This window comes from Lepidochelys kempii, chromosome 9, assembly GCF_965140265.1.
Source record: "Lepidochelys kempii isolate rLepKem1 chromosome 9, rLepKem1.hap2, whole genome shotgun sequence".
NCBI classification, from domain to species: Eukaryota; Metazoa; Chordata; order Testudines; family Cheloniidae; genus Lepidochelys; species Lepidochelys kempii.
Window position 1 is genome coordinate 90,915,451 of NC_133264.1, and position 20,037 is coordinate 90,935,487.

The following is a 20,037-nucleotide window of genomic DNA, read 5'->3' on the forward strand; positions in this document are numbered from 1 at the left end:
CATACGACAATAGTTTAGTTATAGACTAAATATATAGACTTCTAGAGAGACTTTCTAAAAAACATAAAAATATATTACTGGGAGGCGAAACCTTAAATAAAAGTGAATAAATGAAGACTTGGCACACCACTTCTGAAAGGTTGCCGACCCCTGTACTAGATAGACTCAATGCTGAATATATTTAGTAGTTTGGAACAAAAGCAGTATATCAATTGTAGTGCAGAGAGTGGCTTGACTACCAAGAAAGCTCCTTTTATTATATTTCTATCATAAGAAAATGAGAATCATCAAAGTTTGGGTGAGGTTAATTAAATGGTAGTCTCCTACAACTGTAATAAAAGTGTGTGATCAGAAGACTAACTAAATATGGCACCTTCTTAACCACTCCTGCTCCATGAGGACATTCTGAGTCATATCTACTTACTTTACTGACACAAATGTTTAATAGCACCGCAGAACCAACACAGCTCTGCCATGAGACTCTTTTCTAGCTGATGTTTAAAGTAGTTTTTACCTGGATTTATTCATGGTGTGGAGGGGAGGACTGATTGAGCTGGGTAAAGTTAAGGTGATTTGCTGCTTGTCCCACATTTGCTTCACTCCTCCTTTTAGGAGTTCATTTACATTATAAAAAAGTTGTGGACACTTAGACAACCATTCAGGTACTTCTGGCTGTTCTTGGCATTCCTGGTCACTTGCAGTGAAGGAGATTCTGTTCTGGCTCATACCTACTAACCAGACTTGTAGAAAAGGAACTTCAGCCATTACATCAGAAATGCATGTTAATTGACTTGTTGTGATGGGTAAACTAGGAAGCACAGCCTGACATTAAAATTCCAGGTTGATTCTGCAACACTGATCCTTCTACATGTCTTGTTACTTGTAAATTGCAAACACTTGATATGGTAGTCACTGGCTACATCTATACTGTGACCTAGGCATGTGATTCCTCTGCTGGTGTGCAAATATCGGTGCTAGCTCTCATCAAGCTACTGAGAGTATGAATAGCAGTGTAGCCGTGGTAGCATGGGTAGCAGCAACAGAGGCATGCCAAGTACATACCCACTGGTTTCCTGGGGGTCTGTACTCTACGTGCCTCCACTGCCGCTACCCGTGCTGCCGGTACCTGTGCTGTTTATATTCTCGCTAGCTCGATAAGAGCTAGCACCAGTATGTGTAGACCAGTGGGGGAGTCACACCATAGTTCATAGTGTAGATGTAGCCATTGAGGGAAACTTGGAAACCAATAGCAACAGTTATCTTTCAGAGGAGACCTGGGTGGAGTCACTAGAGTCAAATTCATGCTAAATTTCCTGTTTAAAATATAGAATCCAAGTCTGTCTTTTGTTTAACAGATTATTTTGTGTCTGAATAAATCTTGTTCAGTAGGATTGCCAAATTTAGGAAAGAGGTGTAAGAAAAGCAGCATCAGAACAAGGAAATCAACAAGGTCTTAGAATGGTACTTTATGAAATACCGTGTTCATGATAGAGCTTTTAAACCACTATATACATACAAATACAAACTTTAGTCCTTCAGAAATAGGTAGCTATCATAGTGACTCCCTGGGATGTAAACCAAGATTTCGTACTGATGTGGTTCCAAGGAACATATCAAAATGTACCCTTCCGTAGTACATAGCGTTGCTCCAGGTGTATAACAGTAATTTAAACATTCCATGTCCGAAAGGTGCCTTATGTAATGATTATTTGAAATCAGTTGTTTACCTAGTTTGTGGGTAACAAGTGGATATCTTGAAACGCTAATCTATTTTGTGTTCCTTCCCCACTCTGAACTTTAGGGTACAGATATGAGGACCCGCATGAAAGACCCCCAAGCTTATTTTTACCGGCTTAGGTTAAAAACTTTCCCAAGGCACAAATTTTTCCTTGTTCTTGAATGGTGTTGCTGCCACCACCAAGTGAGTTAGACAAAGATTCAGGAAGAGGACCACTTGGAGTTCCTGTTTCCCAAAAATATCCCCCCAGACCCCTTCACCCCCTTTCCTGGGGAGGCTTGAGAATAATATCCCAACCAAATAAGTAAACAAGGTGAGCACAGACCAGAGCCTTGGGCTTTTAGGATACTAAAAACAAATCAGATTCTTAAAAAGAGAACTTTATAATAAAGAAAAAAGTAAAAGAAGCACCTCTGTAAAATCAGGATGGAAGGTAATTTTACAGGGTAATAAGATTTAAAACACAGAGGATTCCCCTCTAGGCAAAACTTTAAAGTTACAAAAAACAGGAATAAACCTCCCTCTTAGCATAGGGAAAATTTACAAGCTAAAACAAAAGATAATTTCCTTGCTATTACTTACAATTTGTAATCTTAGATGCTTATTTTAGGTCGGGTTTTAGGAGATGTGTTTTTCCTGCCCTGGTCTTTTTCTGTCCCGGAGAGAACAACAAAGAACACAAACAGAACCTCCCCCCACAAATTTAAAAGGATCTTCTTCCCTTATTGGTCCATTTGGTCAGGTGCCAACCAGGTTATTTGAGCTTGTTAACTCCTTACAGGTAAAGGAGGAATTTTATGCTACCCTTAGCTGTATCTTTATAACACTATATATGAAGATAAAGTTTAAAATGTAACACTAAACAACTGCTAGCTAACAGGTCAAGTGTAGAAATGTTCAGTTGGAGACTGTCATTCTACTCTTTTTAGTATCTGAGCTAAAGCAACGTAAAAACCACTGTTGAAATAATTGACTCAATCACTAATAAATTGGTTAGTCTCTAAGGTGCCACAAGTACTCCTTTTCTTTCTGCTATACAATAATTTGAAACTGAAAACAGCTTCCTCTTCTCTTTACAGGGGCAGGAGACATTGTTGCAATTATGATCAGCAATCTGAAAGGCCTGGACATTGTACGCCGGATTGAGAAGGGCTTTCAAGTGACTATGGTTATTGAAGTAGGGAAAAAGCATGCACCCTGGATGAATCACTATTCAATCTTTTTTGTCTCAGTGTCGTTTTTCATTGTCACAGCAGCAACTGTGGGCTACTTCATTTTTTATTCTGCTCGAAGATTCAGGGTTGTAAGAGCTCAGAACAGGAGAGAGGTTAGTTTCTCCTATATATTTGACACTTGCTTATTTATGTTGTACATTGCATATTGTTTTGGGAGATGGTGGTGGTTGTAGCTCTACCTGCAGGGTCTTTCCACTGCATCTTTCCACTGGCGTGGGGAATTCTGGGGCTACATCTGTCACGCAAAATAAGGCTTGAACCCTGGGTCCTGGCTTTATTTGGGCTTGAAATGTCCACGCTTGTGGGGTCTTAAGGCCTGGGTCCAAGCCCAACAGACGTGTAAATGGAAGGGGAGTTTTGGGCTTACACTGCAGTGCAGACATACCCTTGGAAACTATGCATTGTGATAGCTTTCTACGTTACTTTCACAGAAACAAAGCTCCCACTTCATAATGGTCCTATTGCAGTTAACGTGAAACTTGGTAGCAGTGATTTCCAGACCTGGGGGCACGACACTATTGTTTTTCCCAGTTGGTTATGCTATCGTTGACCTCTCCAGCTGAACCAGTGCTGGTTCCCTTCCCTTCAAATGTTTGTGAAATTTTGAGACTTGGGTTTTTTACAGAATTCCATACTCCTGATAAACTGTCTGAATTCATGCAAGTAGTGGAAGGCTCAGTCTTTTGATGTATTTATTTTAACCCATGATCACCTAATATGCTATTATAATACAGACCCCAGTGTATCAAAAGCTTCTAGTTCTAATAGGTTGGCTTCCCAGTGAACATAAAACCAACTGTCATCTGCTTCAGTTGTGGAAAAATAGAATAAAGTTACTTAGTTCATAAACTGTTAGTAGGATGTTAATAGGCATCAGTTTTCTTGCCACTGGAAGCAATTGAACATTCATATTAAAATTCATAGATGTAGTGCGTGTGCTTTCCAGTTGTTCTTGTGTTATTACTGTGAAGCTTAGGTATACAGTAGAACCTTTCCAACTTGCACAAAAACTACAGCTTTTCCCTACCTCAGATTTAGTAGTAGATGCGATAGTTACTCTGCAAAATGACACTACAGAATACTTAATGAAGCTTGTACTAAATGTGTGCTATAAAGGAGCAAAGTACAATTGATGTGTATGTTTGGGTTCATTTGTTTGCAAAACCGGTAACTTGTAATGAGCCTCCCCCATCACTAGTGCATACTAGTAATGGTCTGCTAATAGTAAGTTCACCATGGCTTTAAGTAAAAGTTCTTACTGCTGCTCCAGGGGTGTGCCAGAATATATAGTGACACTTGAAACAGCAGAAAACATTTTTTTCTCTAAAAGCTTAGTCTTGCAAGTTCTACAGTGCTCCTTGGAGAGGATTATAAAACACTGAATGGACAAATGCAGAAGTTATTTTAAATGCATTGCTTAAGGTCACTTTTGTGCTTCCTTAGGTGGGACTTCCCATTCCCATTCTGAGGATGTTGTGTGTCTTTAAAATGCCAAATATTCTATTCCCAAAACTCTCCTCCTAAGGAATTACAAAAAGCCAATTTTGATTATCTGGAACACTTAACAAAACATCTGCTCCAACTGCTTGTTTTGTACAGCAGCTATAATAAACATTATCCCTAGAGCTGTGACCTAATAATAATGCTGATATTAGATCAGGTGATAAAACTTTTGGCTATTAGCATTTCCTGTCTCCTAGTTTTGTGGTAAAAGACACAACCGTAGAGACGTTCAAGAGTCTTCAAAGCCAGGTGCACACAGGAGTTTGCTATTTTAGGATTTTTAGCAGAGAAGAAAATTGCTTTAGAAACTGAACATTAATAAGACACTCCTCAACAGAGGAAATTACTGAATTTCAACTTCTGGTGTCAAAAGCAGCACTGGTGTGATATTGACATATAAAATTGTAATCTTAGATTTTAAAGCACCAGCAGGGATTTACATGGAAACTTGTTGACTAATTAGTAACTCTTCATCAACTATGCGGTAATTTATGATCAGCTAATATAATTAATACAAATTATGTCTCCAGTTTGACTGTATTACAGTAGATAGTCTAGTCACAAAGAGCTCCTAAAATCTTGGGGACAAATCTATGATGGGCCTTAATTTGGTATGAGAATCTAGTCCTATCGTTTCTTCTCCCCATGGAAAGCTTAGGCCAATGGCTGTAGTCACTAGTGGGCAGAAGGGCTGTGTGTGCCAAATATGAACAGCCATTTCTATATGGTCCTAATTGTATCATTCAGGAGCCTACCAGAACATGTGATCCTCTCTGGTGACTTTGTTCTCTCTCTCCAGATTTCTTTCCAGGGCTTCTGGTAAAGCCCCAGTCTTCTGGAGCTTTGAAAAGAGGATCTGATGAACAGTTTCCTCCCCCAACCCATAATGCAGTAAAGAGACACTCAAAGTACGAGGTGACTTTCTGATTGTCTCAGAGCAAATCACCGATTTGGTGCTTGGATACTTGTGATTGATAAAACAACCTACCCTTCATCTCAGATGATTTCACTGATAACCCTCCCACCTAATCCCTTAAGTACGCTTGTTCATCCAGTCCATGAACTGGACTGCTTGAAACAAACTGCCATAGCTCAAAATTCAAAAAAGAAACCTGAGAATGTCATAACTGTGTCACTGTGGTAGCAAACGTAGTCATAACTTGTAAACCTAGTGAGTGGGTAAACTGACTCACTAGGAATGTAGCCCAACTCCAGTTAACCTACATTATGATCTCCATTCCTGGTAGGCTATAAGGTTAGAGAGATGGACATAAAAATGTTTCTTGTGAATCTAGGCAGGACAGCTGAACATCAGTTATAGCATGATTACTGTAGAATTTTAGCTCAATTAAGTTTTCAGTATATATTTTGAGAACCTCTTGTTTGTAAGTTTGAGCTCTTTACTTATGGATATTAATTCTAATAGAGTACCTCCAAGCCTCATGTCTATAGGGAATGTCAGGGAATCTACTGCTTCCATGAGGCATTGGGTGAAAATAGCAGATAGGGTTCAGGCACAACATCTGTGAAAGGTGCTAGACGGCTTGTTAGTTTTACTCAAACCAGACATTTGTCTTAATCTTTTACATAAGAATATAAGAGTGGCCATACTGTTTCAGACCAGTGTTACATCTGAGCCGGCCAGTATCTTGTCTTCAAACAGTAGCCGATGCCTGATGTTTCAAAGGAAATGAATGGAACAGGGCAATCACTTGATGATCCATCCCTGTCATTCTGTCCCAGCTTCTGGCAGTCAAAGGCCCGTGCACACCCAGAGCATGGGGTTGTGTCCCCGACCAGTTTAGCTAATAACCATTGATGGACGTATCCTCCATGAACTTGTCTAAGTTGTTTTTGAACCCAGTTATACTTTTGGCCTTCACAATAGCCTCTGGGGAATAAACTTGCTTTTAGTTGAATTCTTTAGACCTTGTATGCCATCTGTAAATCTCTCTTCATTATCAAGCCCTTTTAAAAGATAGATGTTGAAAGCAAGGTGAGGGAGCTGTAGGGGAATACTCTGAAGCTATTGTATGCATCCTTTGAAGTTACTGAATTCGAACATTGAACAAGTTTCTACCTGTTGGATGTAATACATGGTCAGATGGATTCCTTACTGTACTGCATTCTACTGGGATCTGACCAATTCTTTAGAACGTGTGGTTTCACATTTCTTAAATTGCATTCTAGCTTTTTAACTATGATTTTTATTTTCATTATTTTTATTCAGTTTGGCAGCTGAATTACATAAGTAATGCTTACTCTTTCTACAAACCGGCACAAATCATGTACAGCTAATTTAGATTCAAGCTGAAAAATAGCATTGGGAGGAACCGGCATGTCACTTGTAAGGTGGCTTCAACTGATCTGTTCAATATAAGGAGCTGAAACAGTGCAGCAGAAGGAAGTAGTCACTAAACTTACCTTCAAATCTAGAGATTTCAGATTGTCATTTCTCTACTATATGCCAGCAAAGGGTAATTATCTTGTAAAACATGCCAAAACCCAGAGGAGCAGTTAAACGTATTCTTTATTTTCCTCCCAAATCATGACTACTTGAAGCTTTAGCATAACTAGTGGTTAGCTACAAAAGTGGTATCATGAGGTAAATCTCTGTTCAATGAACATAGGCTGGCAAAGCATGTTTTTTAAAAAGAAAACCAAAACATCCCTCGTTTATTATTGTTTGGTGTGTGCCCAAGAATGTTCTTTACGATGCCCAAGAATGGCTTTACGATGTAAATACAAAATCCAGGAATGGGATTAGTTTTGTTTAAGTTTTTATTAGCTCTTGAAAACACTAAACATTAGCTGAACAGTACAAATAAAAACTTGCTTACTGAACGTGGAGTTCTAGCAATGATCTTTAAACACTTCCAAAACTTTGACTTACATTATTCACTGGACTCTGCCTTGGAAATGTCATGGCTTTTTTTTATACCAGCTATGGTAGGAACTGTTCAATACTCTAGGTGAACATGTGTTTTGGAGATTGAGTCAGTTTTGTGATGATCATTAAATATTCCAAACTTCAGCTTTCCCAGTAGTGGTCAATAACTCCCAAACCAAAATGGAAGATTTTTGATTACTGGAAAGACCGTTTCGTATATCAACTTCAAATAGCAGCTCCTAGTCATTTTGAAGATGGTAAACAGTCTTTGCCTTCAATATTGTTGCACCATTAGATCTACCTTCTTGCTGGACTCTAGTCTTTATTCCAATATCTGCTTAAGCAGAAAAGCTGAATTTTATGCAAGGGTTCGAGAGAAGGTCTTTAAGAACTGGAATGAATTTGTATTTTGGACGGATGGATGAAGGCATTCGAACATCTTGTGCTAAGCAAGTGAGCTTTCAAACCTTGAAACATTGAGGAGTTCCCCCAAGCAAACGGCAAAGGATATAATTTTAAGTTAGCATAGACTTATCCAAACTGACCTAGCAGGGAAGTACCCATGAACTTATTTGAGTAGTCGGTTTAATAAACTGTTTTATTATTTGTCTGATGATCATTTTTGACTACTTGGTTAGATTATTCTTAATACTCTTCATATAATTGTAGTTCTCTGGAACTGGTCTCCTGCTGGCCTCTGTTCTTTCCCCACGCTCTGATCTTGACTTCTGTTTTCTGTCCACCACAGAACCCGTTTTATAGTACTTAGTTATCAGAACATCCCTTGGTGGAAAAGCAGGGTTTGGCTGTCTGCCCAGTGAATCAGTATTTATTAAATGATAGTCTAAAAATGCCTTCAGGTCCATCTTGCAAGTTTGTAATAAAACATCTGAAAAAAGAGGTTTTGTTTACTGACTTCGGCTGTGTAGTTTATTTAAATCTAAACAGGAACCTAGTTGTTGCAAACTGATATCTTAATGGTATATATGCTAACCTTAATGTTTAGAGAGAGAGGTCCGATTCTTTTTCTTTTTCTTCTGTGCAGTAGCAGAGGTCCATCTTTGTCTCGTTGCGATCTTTACTCTTATGCAAGTAAATACACCAGTTTAACAGAATAAGCAGATAAACTAAGTGACTGTAGAAAGCTGGATAGCAAAGAAAAGACTAGAAAAAGACATTGCAATCTCTCATGAACCACATGATTCCCTCACCCTGCAGAGTCCTTTACTGTTCTTTCAGGAGGTTTATAGTTAATGCGGGGCGGGAGAGACGTTAAAAGGCTACCTTTAAAAACAAAACTTGACAACTTCTGTTATCTGAAAACTGGAGAAATAGACTTTTAAGAGAGGATTTGATTCTCATTTATGCCAAGGAGACTCTACAGCACTCTGACAGAGTAAAGGGGTCTTAAATGTAAATGAGAATTGGGCCCAGTGAGTGTGCAGAAGGAATAATCTGCCTGATCAGCAAATCCTTAAGCAAGGATAATAAGGATGGCATTTCTGGATGTTACCACTTCTAACAATTGAAGAGGGCTGCTTACACTTAAAATTGTATGAAATAATAGTAAATTAATCTGTCAAAGGCAAATAGAATGAAACATAAGACCCATGAGGGAAGTCCCAGTACTAATTAGAATCAATCATAGAATCATAGAATATCAGGGTTGGAAGGGACCCCAGAAGGTCATCTAGTCCAACCCCCTGCTTGAAGCAGGACCAATTTCCAGTTAAATCATCCCAGCCAGGGCTTTGTCAAGCCTGACCTTAAAAACCTCTAAGGAAGGAGATTCTGCCACCTCCCTAGGTAACGCATTCCAGTGTTTCACCACCCTCTTAGTGAAAAAGTTTTTCCTAATACTTTAGCAGGATGCTGACCAGTGTAGGACATTAACATTTTCAAAATCTAGTCCATTCTAATTTAGTTTACTGGCACCCGGAAATAACTAGTGATAGTACTTAGTTCACCATAATTGGTTCAAAGTTTAAACTTAAATGCCGTCATACAAATTACATAATGCCTCAGAAGTGACCCACTTAATGTGATACAGGAAGCAAGGTGACCTGCATCAGGGCAATGCTCAAGTTCATGGGAACAGTAATTAAATCTCTGCGCCTCAGGGTAGTGGAGCTCGGCGTGTCATGCAGATGTCTGTCTTGGATTATAGGAGGAACATAAGGAGTGTCAGACCTGTTTGAAACTCCTTCATCTCCAAGCAGTGGTGGTGATCCTCTCAGAGGAAGAGCAGGGAAAGGAACTTGACAGCATCAGTGCTACCTTCCAGAATGGAGGGACAGAAATAAAAGCCACTCTGTCTCCTCCCCTCTCTTCCTTCCATCTGGGTCTGACTCCTGTTTAGACCAGGCAATGGCAAATCCATAGTCTTGCAGACTGTGGCATATTCTTAACTCTGAATTGTCAAAACGTGTATGGAAGCCAGGACAGACTCATCCCGTCTCTGGCTCCTTCTTGTTCTCTCCCACCCCAGGTAAAAATTCATTTACCTTCATGAAAATACTTTTTGCTGAAGCTTGACAGTCAATTTAAGCCCTTAAAACTTGTTCATAAACTTTGTCTTAAATTAAATTTTCACATAAAAATACCTTTTAAAAAAAAAGTAGGCAAGCACTGAAGTTAGGAAAACAGCTTTAAGGTTGCCTGTGCAACCTTAATTTAACCCCCTTATATATGCACTATGATGCAGCCTTGAAATACAGGACTGCATGCTCTTCCACACAACCACTGCCTCCATCATTGTATAGAATAGGTGGTACTCCCTGAATGAGCAACTATTCAGTATCTTATCTTCATTGACCAATGTGTGGCCCATAACTTACTCTTTCAAAGAAAAAGCAAAAGGCCCTGACTTTAGGGCAGCCACAATACGAAATTTCAAGTCCCTTTTCCAAGCATGGAGTTACAGGAGCTGCTTAACAAAATGCTGTTAATTTAACATAGGGAAAAATGTTTTGCCCTAACGTTATTCTAAGAAATGGCTGAATAGTTCTTCCTGAAATTTTCAAAAATCAGCCTGAAGCAGACACTTGGTGTGTGGGCTGTAAGTTCTCACACCATTTTAAGCTTGGTGACGAAGTTATGCAGCTAAAAAAAGGAACTCACAATGGAAAACCTTGGGCAGTCTTAATCTTAGGTAGTTCTACTTGCACTGCCTCTAATGACAGTATGAAAACTTCAGAGCTGTATGTGAGGCAGACTTCATTTCAAACTCAAATACTGTAACTGCAGACAGTGACACAACTCCGGTTCTCCAAAGGCTACGGAAGTTCAGGACTCTTGTGTAATAGAACAATTTCTAGACTATTTCCTGCTCTTTCACAAACTCCTAAATAATTACAACAGGGCAGCAGGTTTAAAACAAACAAAAGGAAATATTTTTTCACACAACGTACAGTCAACCTGTGAAACTCCTTGCCAGAGGATATTGTGATGGCCAAGTCCATAGCATCTAGTTCTTTTTTGAGCCCTAAGTTCATGGAGGATAGATCCATCAGTGGCTATTAGCCAGGTCCCTGGCCTCTGTTTGCCGGAAGCTGGGAATGGGTGATGGGATGGATCACTTGGTGATTACCTGTTCTGTTCATTCCCTCTGAGGCATTTGGCATTGGTCACTGTCAGAAGACCAGATACTGGGCTAGATGGACCTTTCGTCTGACCCAATATGGCCGTTCTTATGAAAGAACCAGGGTACAGCAGGTGTGTCTGTCCTACAGGATCTTAGCAGAGAGAATGTGTACTGAAGCTTGGTCAGAAGTGGACACTCCTTAGAAAAATGTCTACACTAGAAGGTAAACTAGCTCAGTGGGAAGGGGTGTCTGAAGTAATTCACTGGTGCAGCTCTTAGCACTGGTGCAGCTTCCTTGTGCACAGCTGACAGCACAATTGGAAATATTTTTGACTATTGTCAGAGTAAGTGACTGTGGAGTTTCTAAATTTAAAGTCTGCTGATGAACTACTGTTTAGGAATTGTGGCATTGATACCAGGTCTAAGCTGGAAATTGATACATTGATTATCATGGTACATAGTATCATACATTGATACCAGGTCTAAACTACAAATTGTCTGAATATGTGTGGCTGTTTTTATCAACATGTTTCCAGATTAAGCCTCTAAACCGCTTCTTTCTCTGGTTGATCAACAGTCCATGGGCAGGGTCTGTCTTAATGGGAGCACTGAAACTACTACACCTAGAGGTGAAGCATCCAGAGGCAGGGCTCAGAGCTGGAGATCCAGGCAGGAAAATGGAGGCACAGAATCTAGATGCAAGTTCCTAAGCAGGAACTCTCGAGAACATGGTAGTTACTTAGTGGTTTAGCTCCCTACATATGCCCACTGTTCCTGTTAATGTTGATGTTAGAGTTGACTCTGTCAGTGTAGTTTGTGAGTTTAACAAACATTATTGCTTAGACAAATGCAAAATGTTTTGTTTTAAAATGACTAATAAAGCCAATCAAAACTCATGTAATGTGCCTACCCTGACATGAACCATGTGAATTAGATGCTGGTGTGAATTTTACATAGTCTTTTCTTCAGTTGTCATGATTTAGAGAACTATAAACTGGATATATGCTGTTCTGGCCAATAGATAATAGACAATATTGATATTGCTATATACTTATATCTTCTATTGATTGTACCATACTCCACTTGAGAACACTGTGGCAGTGTGTGTCATTCTTGGGGCTCTTCATCTATTTGTTAGTCATACAGACTGACTCATAAGACCACAATAGAGAATGCTTCCACGTGGTCTCTGTGACAGGCTGGATCACAGAAACCTCCTGGGGGTTGCCACCTGATGTGCCAAGACTACTTCTGCTCCTGCTTTCCTGCCCTATCAACTTAGGACTTCAGTGCCCTGCCTGGTTTGAGCCAGATCTGCTAGCCTGCTGCAAACCCAGACCCAGGTCTGAACCACGTCCCCTAACAGCTACAGGCTTAATTGAAAGCAACTTAGAAAGTGTTCCTGTCTTTAACGCTCAGTTGCCCAACTCCCAATGGGGTCCAAACCCTAAATAAATGTTATACCCTGTATATGAGTTTACCCTGTATACACTTTAAATTGTTCGCCCTCTATAACACTGACAGAGATATGCACAGCTGTTTGCCCCCCAAGTATTAATACGTACTCTGGGTTAATTAATAAGTAAAAAGTAATTTTATTAAATGCAGAAAGTAGGATTTAAGTGGTTCCAAGTAGTAACAAACAGAACAAAGTGAATTACCAAGCAAAATAAAATAAAACACACAAGTCTGTGTCTAGTACGGTAATAAAACTGAATACAGATTAAAAACTTACCCTCAGAGATGTTTCAATAAGTTTCTTTCACAGACTGGACACCTTCCTAGTCTGGGCACAATCCTTTCCCCTGGTATAGCCCTTGTTCCAGCTTAGGTGGTAGCTAGAGGATTTCTCATGATGGCTGCTCCCTTTGTTCTGTTCCACCCACTCATATATCTTTGGTATAAGGCAAGAATCCTTTGTCTCTCTGGGTTCCCACCCCCTCCTTCTCAGTCTAAAAGCACCAGGTTAAAGATAGATTCCAGTTCAGGTGACATGATCACATGTCACTGTAAGACTTCATTACTCACTTGCCAGCACACAGGTATACAGGAAGACTTACAAGTAAAACAGAGCCATCTACAGTCAGTTGTCCTGGTTAATGGGAGCCATCAAGATTCCAAACCACCGTGAATGGCCCACACTTTGCATAACTACAGTGGGACCTCAGAATTATATTTCATATTTCTAATTCCAGATACAAGAGTGATACATTTATACAGATAGGATGACCACACTCAGTAGATTATAAGTTTTGTAGTGAGACCTTACGAGAGACCTTTTGCATGAAGTATATTTTAGTTATATTCACGCTCATCAGCATACTCTCATAAAATCATACAGAGTGAAATGTCACAGTCTCATCCTCAAACACCTTAAAATTATATCTGATTTTGTTCTGCCTAACGTTTTAGGAATTAATCTTCATTCAAATGGAAACAGCAAAGTGGCATTATCTGGGGGTTCTAATTCAACCAACAAAAAAAAACTTTTAAATCAATTTGTGGTGGTTTTTGAGGTTTTTTGTTTTAAAGAACAAAATTAAATTGACTTGTCAGTCTGTTCTAGCTGAGTTCATGGCCCCTGTATATGTTGTGAAATTTACATCTTGCTGTAGAATTGTACTAAGCCTCTACCCCCTTTCTGTTGCAAAGTTAACTTTGAAAATGGGACTGGAATGCAAACTGATGCCCTGTTGCCTTTGAGTCGTCAACTCTGATGCATGAACTGCCCATATTTGTTTAAATTGTTTGCTTCATGTGAAACCTAAAGACAACACATTTTAAAATTGTTCGCTGCTGATAACTTTTTAGCATAAAGAGACTGTTTATGGGCTCGTATTACAGCTGCAAATTGTGTCTCAGTTCTTTAAGGCTATGTCTACACTAGTGCTTTTGTCAGTATAACTTGTTGCTCAGGGGTGTGGGGGAAAAAACCCTCCGAGCGATATATGTTACACCGACAGGTGGTGGCGTGGACAATGCTATGTCGGTGGGAGACGCTGTCCTGCTCGTTGGAGGTGGTCTAATGTCGACGGGAGCGCTCCCATCGGTATGGAACAGCTACACGAGTGCATCAGCACAGCTGTGCCACGCTAGTGTAGACATGGCCTACGTGTCAAAACCTGCAAGTGCCCCTCCATTCAGCTGTCAAATTCAAGCGACTTCTTTCCTCCTCCTGACTTTCTACAATAGTTATGTATTGTCACTCCCAAAATCTTAGTTCAGTTAAGAACTGAAAATGTAGGGAAGGGATAAAGTTTCAAAACTAATAGCCCTGATTCTGTGTTGATTGTGTTTACATTCGTACATTGATAAACTCAACATTTTAACTTGTAGCAGAATATCTAGTTTGCTGCCGAACTTTGATCCACCTTGCCTGGGCTATAACGATCCTTATCATTGCTGCACTGAGGTGTTGCAGCACTGTAGCTGGCTCTGCCTGCTATGACTTCATGTCCTGAAGCAGTAATTACCTGCATAGAAGGGAGAGGTTCATCATGTTATTGAAGATAAACCTTTTGTGACATTTTAAGCAGAAATATTGGCTTTCATGATCATTGAACCCTCCGCGGTACCAGCTGGTTAACAGTAGCTGTTAGGCAAGCTAAAGCTTCCACTTTTTGGCCATTTGTGTGTGCCTCTGTCTCTTGGCAGCCTGACAAAATTAGATCAAGTGATTGACAAGGTGGGCAAGGAGGGGGAATGCAGTCCCACTTCTTTGCTGGCATTGTAGCTACCTTTTAAGTCTTTTAGGGCTAGTCTTTGATAGAACAGTCTACAGATTCTACCTAATCTGTCCACAGGCTTAGATTAAAAACTAGCTTTCACAAAGATGCAAATATTGCATATGCTAACATGGGTCAGTCGCCAGATAAAATTGTTCTCAGTGTACAGTTGCAGTTGGTGCTAGGAAGCTCTAGGCTCCTGAGCGGTTTGTATACATTATGAAATGAACTCATTTCAAAGGTTTGGTTCAGAGGGCGTGTTGAGAGTAGTTGAGGAGCTGACTGGTAAAGGACCTTGCTTTTATTAAGATACGCCTAAGTGGCGGTCTGTGCTAGGAAGTCACAATACAAATTCACAGCAATTGGCTATATTAACTCCCTGTGATTGGGTTCTACAGTATTCCCTCTTCTGGGTTGAGTTAATTTGAAGGTTTAGGTTGACACGGGTAGATTTGATGTAACTTAATCAAGATACGATTGTGTATGTTTACAAACCTGAAAATCCTTGGTTTTGTGTATTCTCAATGAAAAGCCTTTTAAAATACCTTTGGGGAAAGCATGTGATATGTACCTTAAAAGCACAATTGCATAAAGTATCAAACTTAAGCTTCAGCTGTTTTTTCTGCTTAATGTTTCTGATGCATAAATAGGCAAACTTTCCTCTTCAAAAGCCACACTGAATACCTATGGATTATAGAGGGAGACCTGGTTACACTAGGGTTTTTTAGTCATTATTTATAGGAAAATTAATACTGTAGTTTAATCTGCACTTCTCTTTTTTTGTTACAGAGACAATTAAAAGCAGATGCCAAAAAAGCTATTGGACAGCTACAACTGCGCACATTAAAACAGGGGGACAAGGTATAATTGACAAAATAATTTCCTTACATTCTTTTGAAATGTAATCTGACACTGCATTGTCCAAACTTTCCTCCTCTTGCTTTTAATAAAGTTGGCTGTGTAAATATCCTAAAATCTTCCTGCCTTAAGTCAAATGAAACGGAGTGCAAACTCAAATCAGTTTTGAGATTAAGCCTTCCAAAGGGCATATAACTTGCAAAACTGTAGCCTATAGCAAAATCCACTCCATTCTCACTGTGAAATTTTGGCAGATGTAACTGATGCAATAATGTCAATGTCACAGAAAGGAGTTGGCAGGGGTAACTTGAGTCAGCTGCTTCATTTTAAAAGGTTGGGGTTTTTTAGTTGTGCCAAATGCTCCTGATCTTTGGGCATTCGTGCAGACAACTAAATAGTTGAGTGTGGGGTTTTTTGTTTTGGTTTAAAATTCAGAAGTCATTCTTTAGTGGAACTGAGAGCATCTACACTGCAGCGCAGTGTGAGCTATTGGGGTGCAGGTTGCAAATTCTAGAGCACACCGAAGTGTTGCACTTTAACTGCCCTGTATGGACATTGCTGGAGTGAACTAAAAGGTACCTCAATTTGCATTAATTTAGTCCTGTTAAAACGTCGTCCTCTTTCAAAGAGGACTACGTTAACGCAAACACTGGACGCTTAAAGTGCAACACTTCGGAGCGTTCTGCAGTTCACGCTCCTGTAGTCTTCACTGCACTACATTCACTGTAGCCGTACCCTTACTTCCTTTTGGCTTCTCTAAAGTTTTAAACACCCACCCACTGATTAAACAAGATATTTTGCTGTTGATTAAGTCATGGGTTTGCTTTTTAATGCCTCAGGTTAAATATCAAACCTACTGAGTTGGTAATTCATCATTTGTATTTGAGACCTGTTCTAGTTTACTCTGGCTGGAATACTTCAGCTTGAGATTCATTTCCAGAATAAATCTGTGTGCAACTCTCAATCATGAATCTGTCTCAGGATAACTAATGACTTGTGCTCTTCATTTAGGAAATTGGTCCTGATGGCGATAGCTGTGCAGTGTGCATTGAAGTATACAAACCAAATGATGTAGTGCGTATTTTAACATGCAAGTAGGTTATCTTCTGCTAAATTGCCATGTATATTTTAAATGCTAAAGTATACTTCCCAAAACCTTTGTTAAAAGACAGTAAAGGATGCAAGGGGGTCTAATCTTACTACAGCTGTTGCCCCACCAAAATAGCCTTTAAACCTCACTGTCAGGTTCTCAGATAAACATTAAAAATTGTGGAAATGTGCAATAAAGGTTGTTTATTGCCATGTAATAACTTTCAGTGAGGATGAATGGATTCTTAAGGTCGAAGAATTTTACCACATAGCTTGTGTGAACTGTATGGTCCCAAACTCCTCGGTCTTATGGTGTGACTCCTTTTCAGAGGTTCTGCCCACCTGCATCTCCCACTAGTTTTGCTGGGATTTGGGGTTACTTGGCACCTCTGAAAACCAGGCTGTCAAAGTATAAATGAACAAGGCTTTTTGCTGAGATTTATGGTGTCTCATGGGCAGCACTTTTGAGTGTAGTCTGTATTTGCAATGTGTTTTTCCTCTGCAGTTTATCATTAAAACTAGTTCTGGAATAGCTTCCACTTCCTCTACTCTCAGGATAAGGTGATGACCAAACTAAAATAAGATCTCTGCAGAAAATATTTATCAGTATCTCCTATGTCCCCTACATATCCTAGTCTTCTACGCCCTACAGAAGCTCAGTGTAAATAGTACTTTAGTACTTACTTTCTTTGGCTTCATTATGCCTGTTGGTATTTCACAACGCCACTTCAGTGTGTGCTACTTACTTTCTCTGTAATTAAAACTGATTTATAACATCCCCCCATCTTCCCTTTCTCATAACTTGCCTAAACCTCTCATTTTGGGAAGGGTTGGCCAAAATAATCCAGCTCTCTGAGTTAAAGCTAAAATTGGTGTTCTAATAACTAAACCAGTTGAATCTGGAAGCTTTTCTGGGTTTGTACAGCTCTTGATCTGCAGGTTAAAGTAAAGTTTGGAAAAAAAAAAAAAAATCTGAATTCAACACAGGCATCCTGAACTTGGTCCACGTTAGCAATTGAACTTTGAAAACTTTGGAACAAGAGAGATCAGGCTAAATGCTCAAGATAGTTTGCTTTCGAAAGCTGGAAACATAATTCTTGTGTAAGAAGCGTGCAAAAAATAGCATTCATCCCGTGTTTAGGCTGAGAAATAAGTTCTGAAGATAGGACAAATCCAAAGTTGTTGATCTCTCATCAACAATAGGAAGATAGCCACATTGAAGAGACAGTGTTATGTAACTGTCAAATATATTATCTAATACAAGCTGGAATCTTATATATAATCTTATATAAGTGAGTATTTGTGTAAGCACTCTATGCCCTACTACCATGTAATAGGAGCTCTATGTTAAGACTTGATGACACCAAGAAGTTGACAAAAGCAATTATCAGCTGATCTCCCTTGTCCAGTGCTGAGCACAGTGCAACTGTTAGTAAAAGCAAGCACGTCTCAGGAACACTTAACATTTTCATTAGTACTAAATGTGTTAGCAGTTAAATAGCTTTCAGCAACTGTCCAAAGGACCTCTTGCTGACAGTGGTATTTAACAGTGGATCAACTTCCCAGAGAAAAAAGGCATCTAGTCAGGGGTTTAGACACATCTAAGTTGGTAACTTGAAAAGTTAGCTACCCTCTTCTACAAGATGATGTCCATAAGCAAGCTCAGTTATGTCTAGTCAAGCTGCAGTTGCACCTTATGATTGCACTGTACAGTACTCTTAGACTGTCCCTTTTCCTTACCTAGTTCCACTCCAGATTAAATTAGTTGTCCTTTCAACCTTCAATCACTTATAGCTAGACTACAGTTAATATGAAATCATACATATATTTTTCTTATGTCCCCATTCCCCGTCTCCTTACCCAGATCCATCACCAATTCAGTATGTATGTGGTAGGCACTTATGTTCATGCCTGTGTATTAGTCATGCCACATGTAGTGTACTACAGTAGAACCTCAGTTATGAACCCCTCGGGAATGAAGGTTGTTCATAACTCTGAACAAAATGCTGTGGTAGTTTGAAAAGTTTACAACTAAACATTGACTTAATACATCTTTGAAACTTTACTATGTAGAAGACAAATGCTGCTTTTAACAATCTTAATTTAAATGAAAAATATAGAAGCAGTTTCCTTACTTTGTCAAATCTTTTCTTAAACTTTCCCTCTATTTTTTTAGTAGTTTATGTTTAATACAGTACTGTACTGTATTTTTTTCTCTGCTGTCTGATTGCATACTTCTGGTTCTAAGTGAAGTGTGGTTGACCGGTCAGTTCATGACTCTCAGGTTCTACTGTACGTATTCCTTGTGTATGCACCCACTTTATGTACTGGTATGTCTGTGCAGCCAGTGTGTACTGACAGTAAGCACGTGGGGATGCAGTCTTCCTCATCAGGATGAGGGCATGATAATAACTGAGGTTTTTTAGATTTCACAGAAACAAGTGGGGGGGGGGCGGTGTTATGTATAGACTTTGTTGTTAACTTGGCTTATATAAGTTCAATGTTTATCCACTGGGGGAAATTAGTGCTCGCATGCAAGCTTTAAGAAAGGGTGTGATACAGCTAACATGCTGACTTGCTCTAGTAAGGTGTGGTTTTGTTTGTTTTAAACAGAGAAACTAACGAAAGCACCAGACACAGCAATTACAGGCTTAAACAGTTATATATTAGTCATAAGAAACAACTGGTTCAGATAACTACTTATGTAATTTGAAGCAACACAATGCATGTGTAATACCTCTCATGTCTTGGAAGAGTTAATTTTGTCCTTAACTAGTCTTAATATCTGTTAATATGTAAGCATTTCTTTTCCAAACCTGTGGGAGACAATCTTCAAAAAGCTTATTTTGAACTTGAATAAACAGAACCACAAATTACTCTACTCTGATTGGTTTCAGAGTAACAGCCGTGTTAGTCTGTATTCGCAAAAAGAAAAGGAGTACTTGTGGCACCTTAGAGACTAACTAATAAATTTGTTAGTCTCTGAGGTGCCACAAGTACTCCTTTACTTTCTACACTCATTGGTGGGGCTGTTTAACTATCTATTTTGGACACACACTCTACTTCGGCTTTACTGAAAGCTGTGTTGCCTGTTAGCTGTCTTGTAACACTCCATTAATTTCTCCTCTTTATAGTCTAGGTCTTATCCATCCAATATGGCATTATCTCTTCATAGTTGCACCTTAAAAATATAAAGGCTCCTAAACTTTCTAAGGCTATTACTGTTCAAAATTAGAATATCACCTTTAAATCTTCCCTTACCTGTAGTTGGTGTAACTAAAGTAAGCAGCAACAAATGTAAGTCTATCTTAAACATTTGCAGTGTATTACGGGGAACTAAAAGTCTATGGTATTGAACAGATGCTATGAGAGCCATTGGGATATTCAGTAATGTTGGGTTGACTAAAATAATTAGC

At 39.3% G+C, this 20,037-nt stretch overlaps 1 protein-coding gene across 1 annotated transcript in view; it reads left to right on the forward strand.

The window, feature by feature from the left end:
- Window positions 1-20,037, forward strand: part of RNF128 (ring finger protein 128) — a 44,480-nt gene that overhangs the window by 19,399 nt on the left and 5,044 nt on the right. Inside the window, exons 2-4 of the mRNA XM_073358339.1 lie at window positions 2,818-3,065; window positions 15,464-15,535; window positions 16,544-16,626. Coding sequence (XP_073214440.1) covers window positions 2,818-3,065; window positions 15,464-15,535; window positions 16,544-16,626 — 403 coding nt within the window. The remainder of the gene's footprint in view (window positions 1-2,817; window positions 3,066-15,463; window positions 15,536-16,543; window positions 16,627-20,037) is intronic.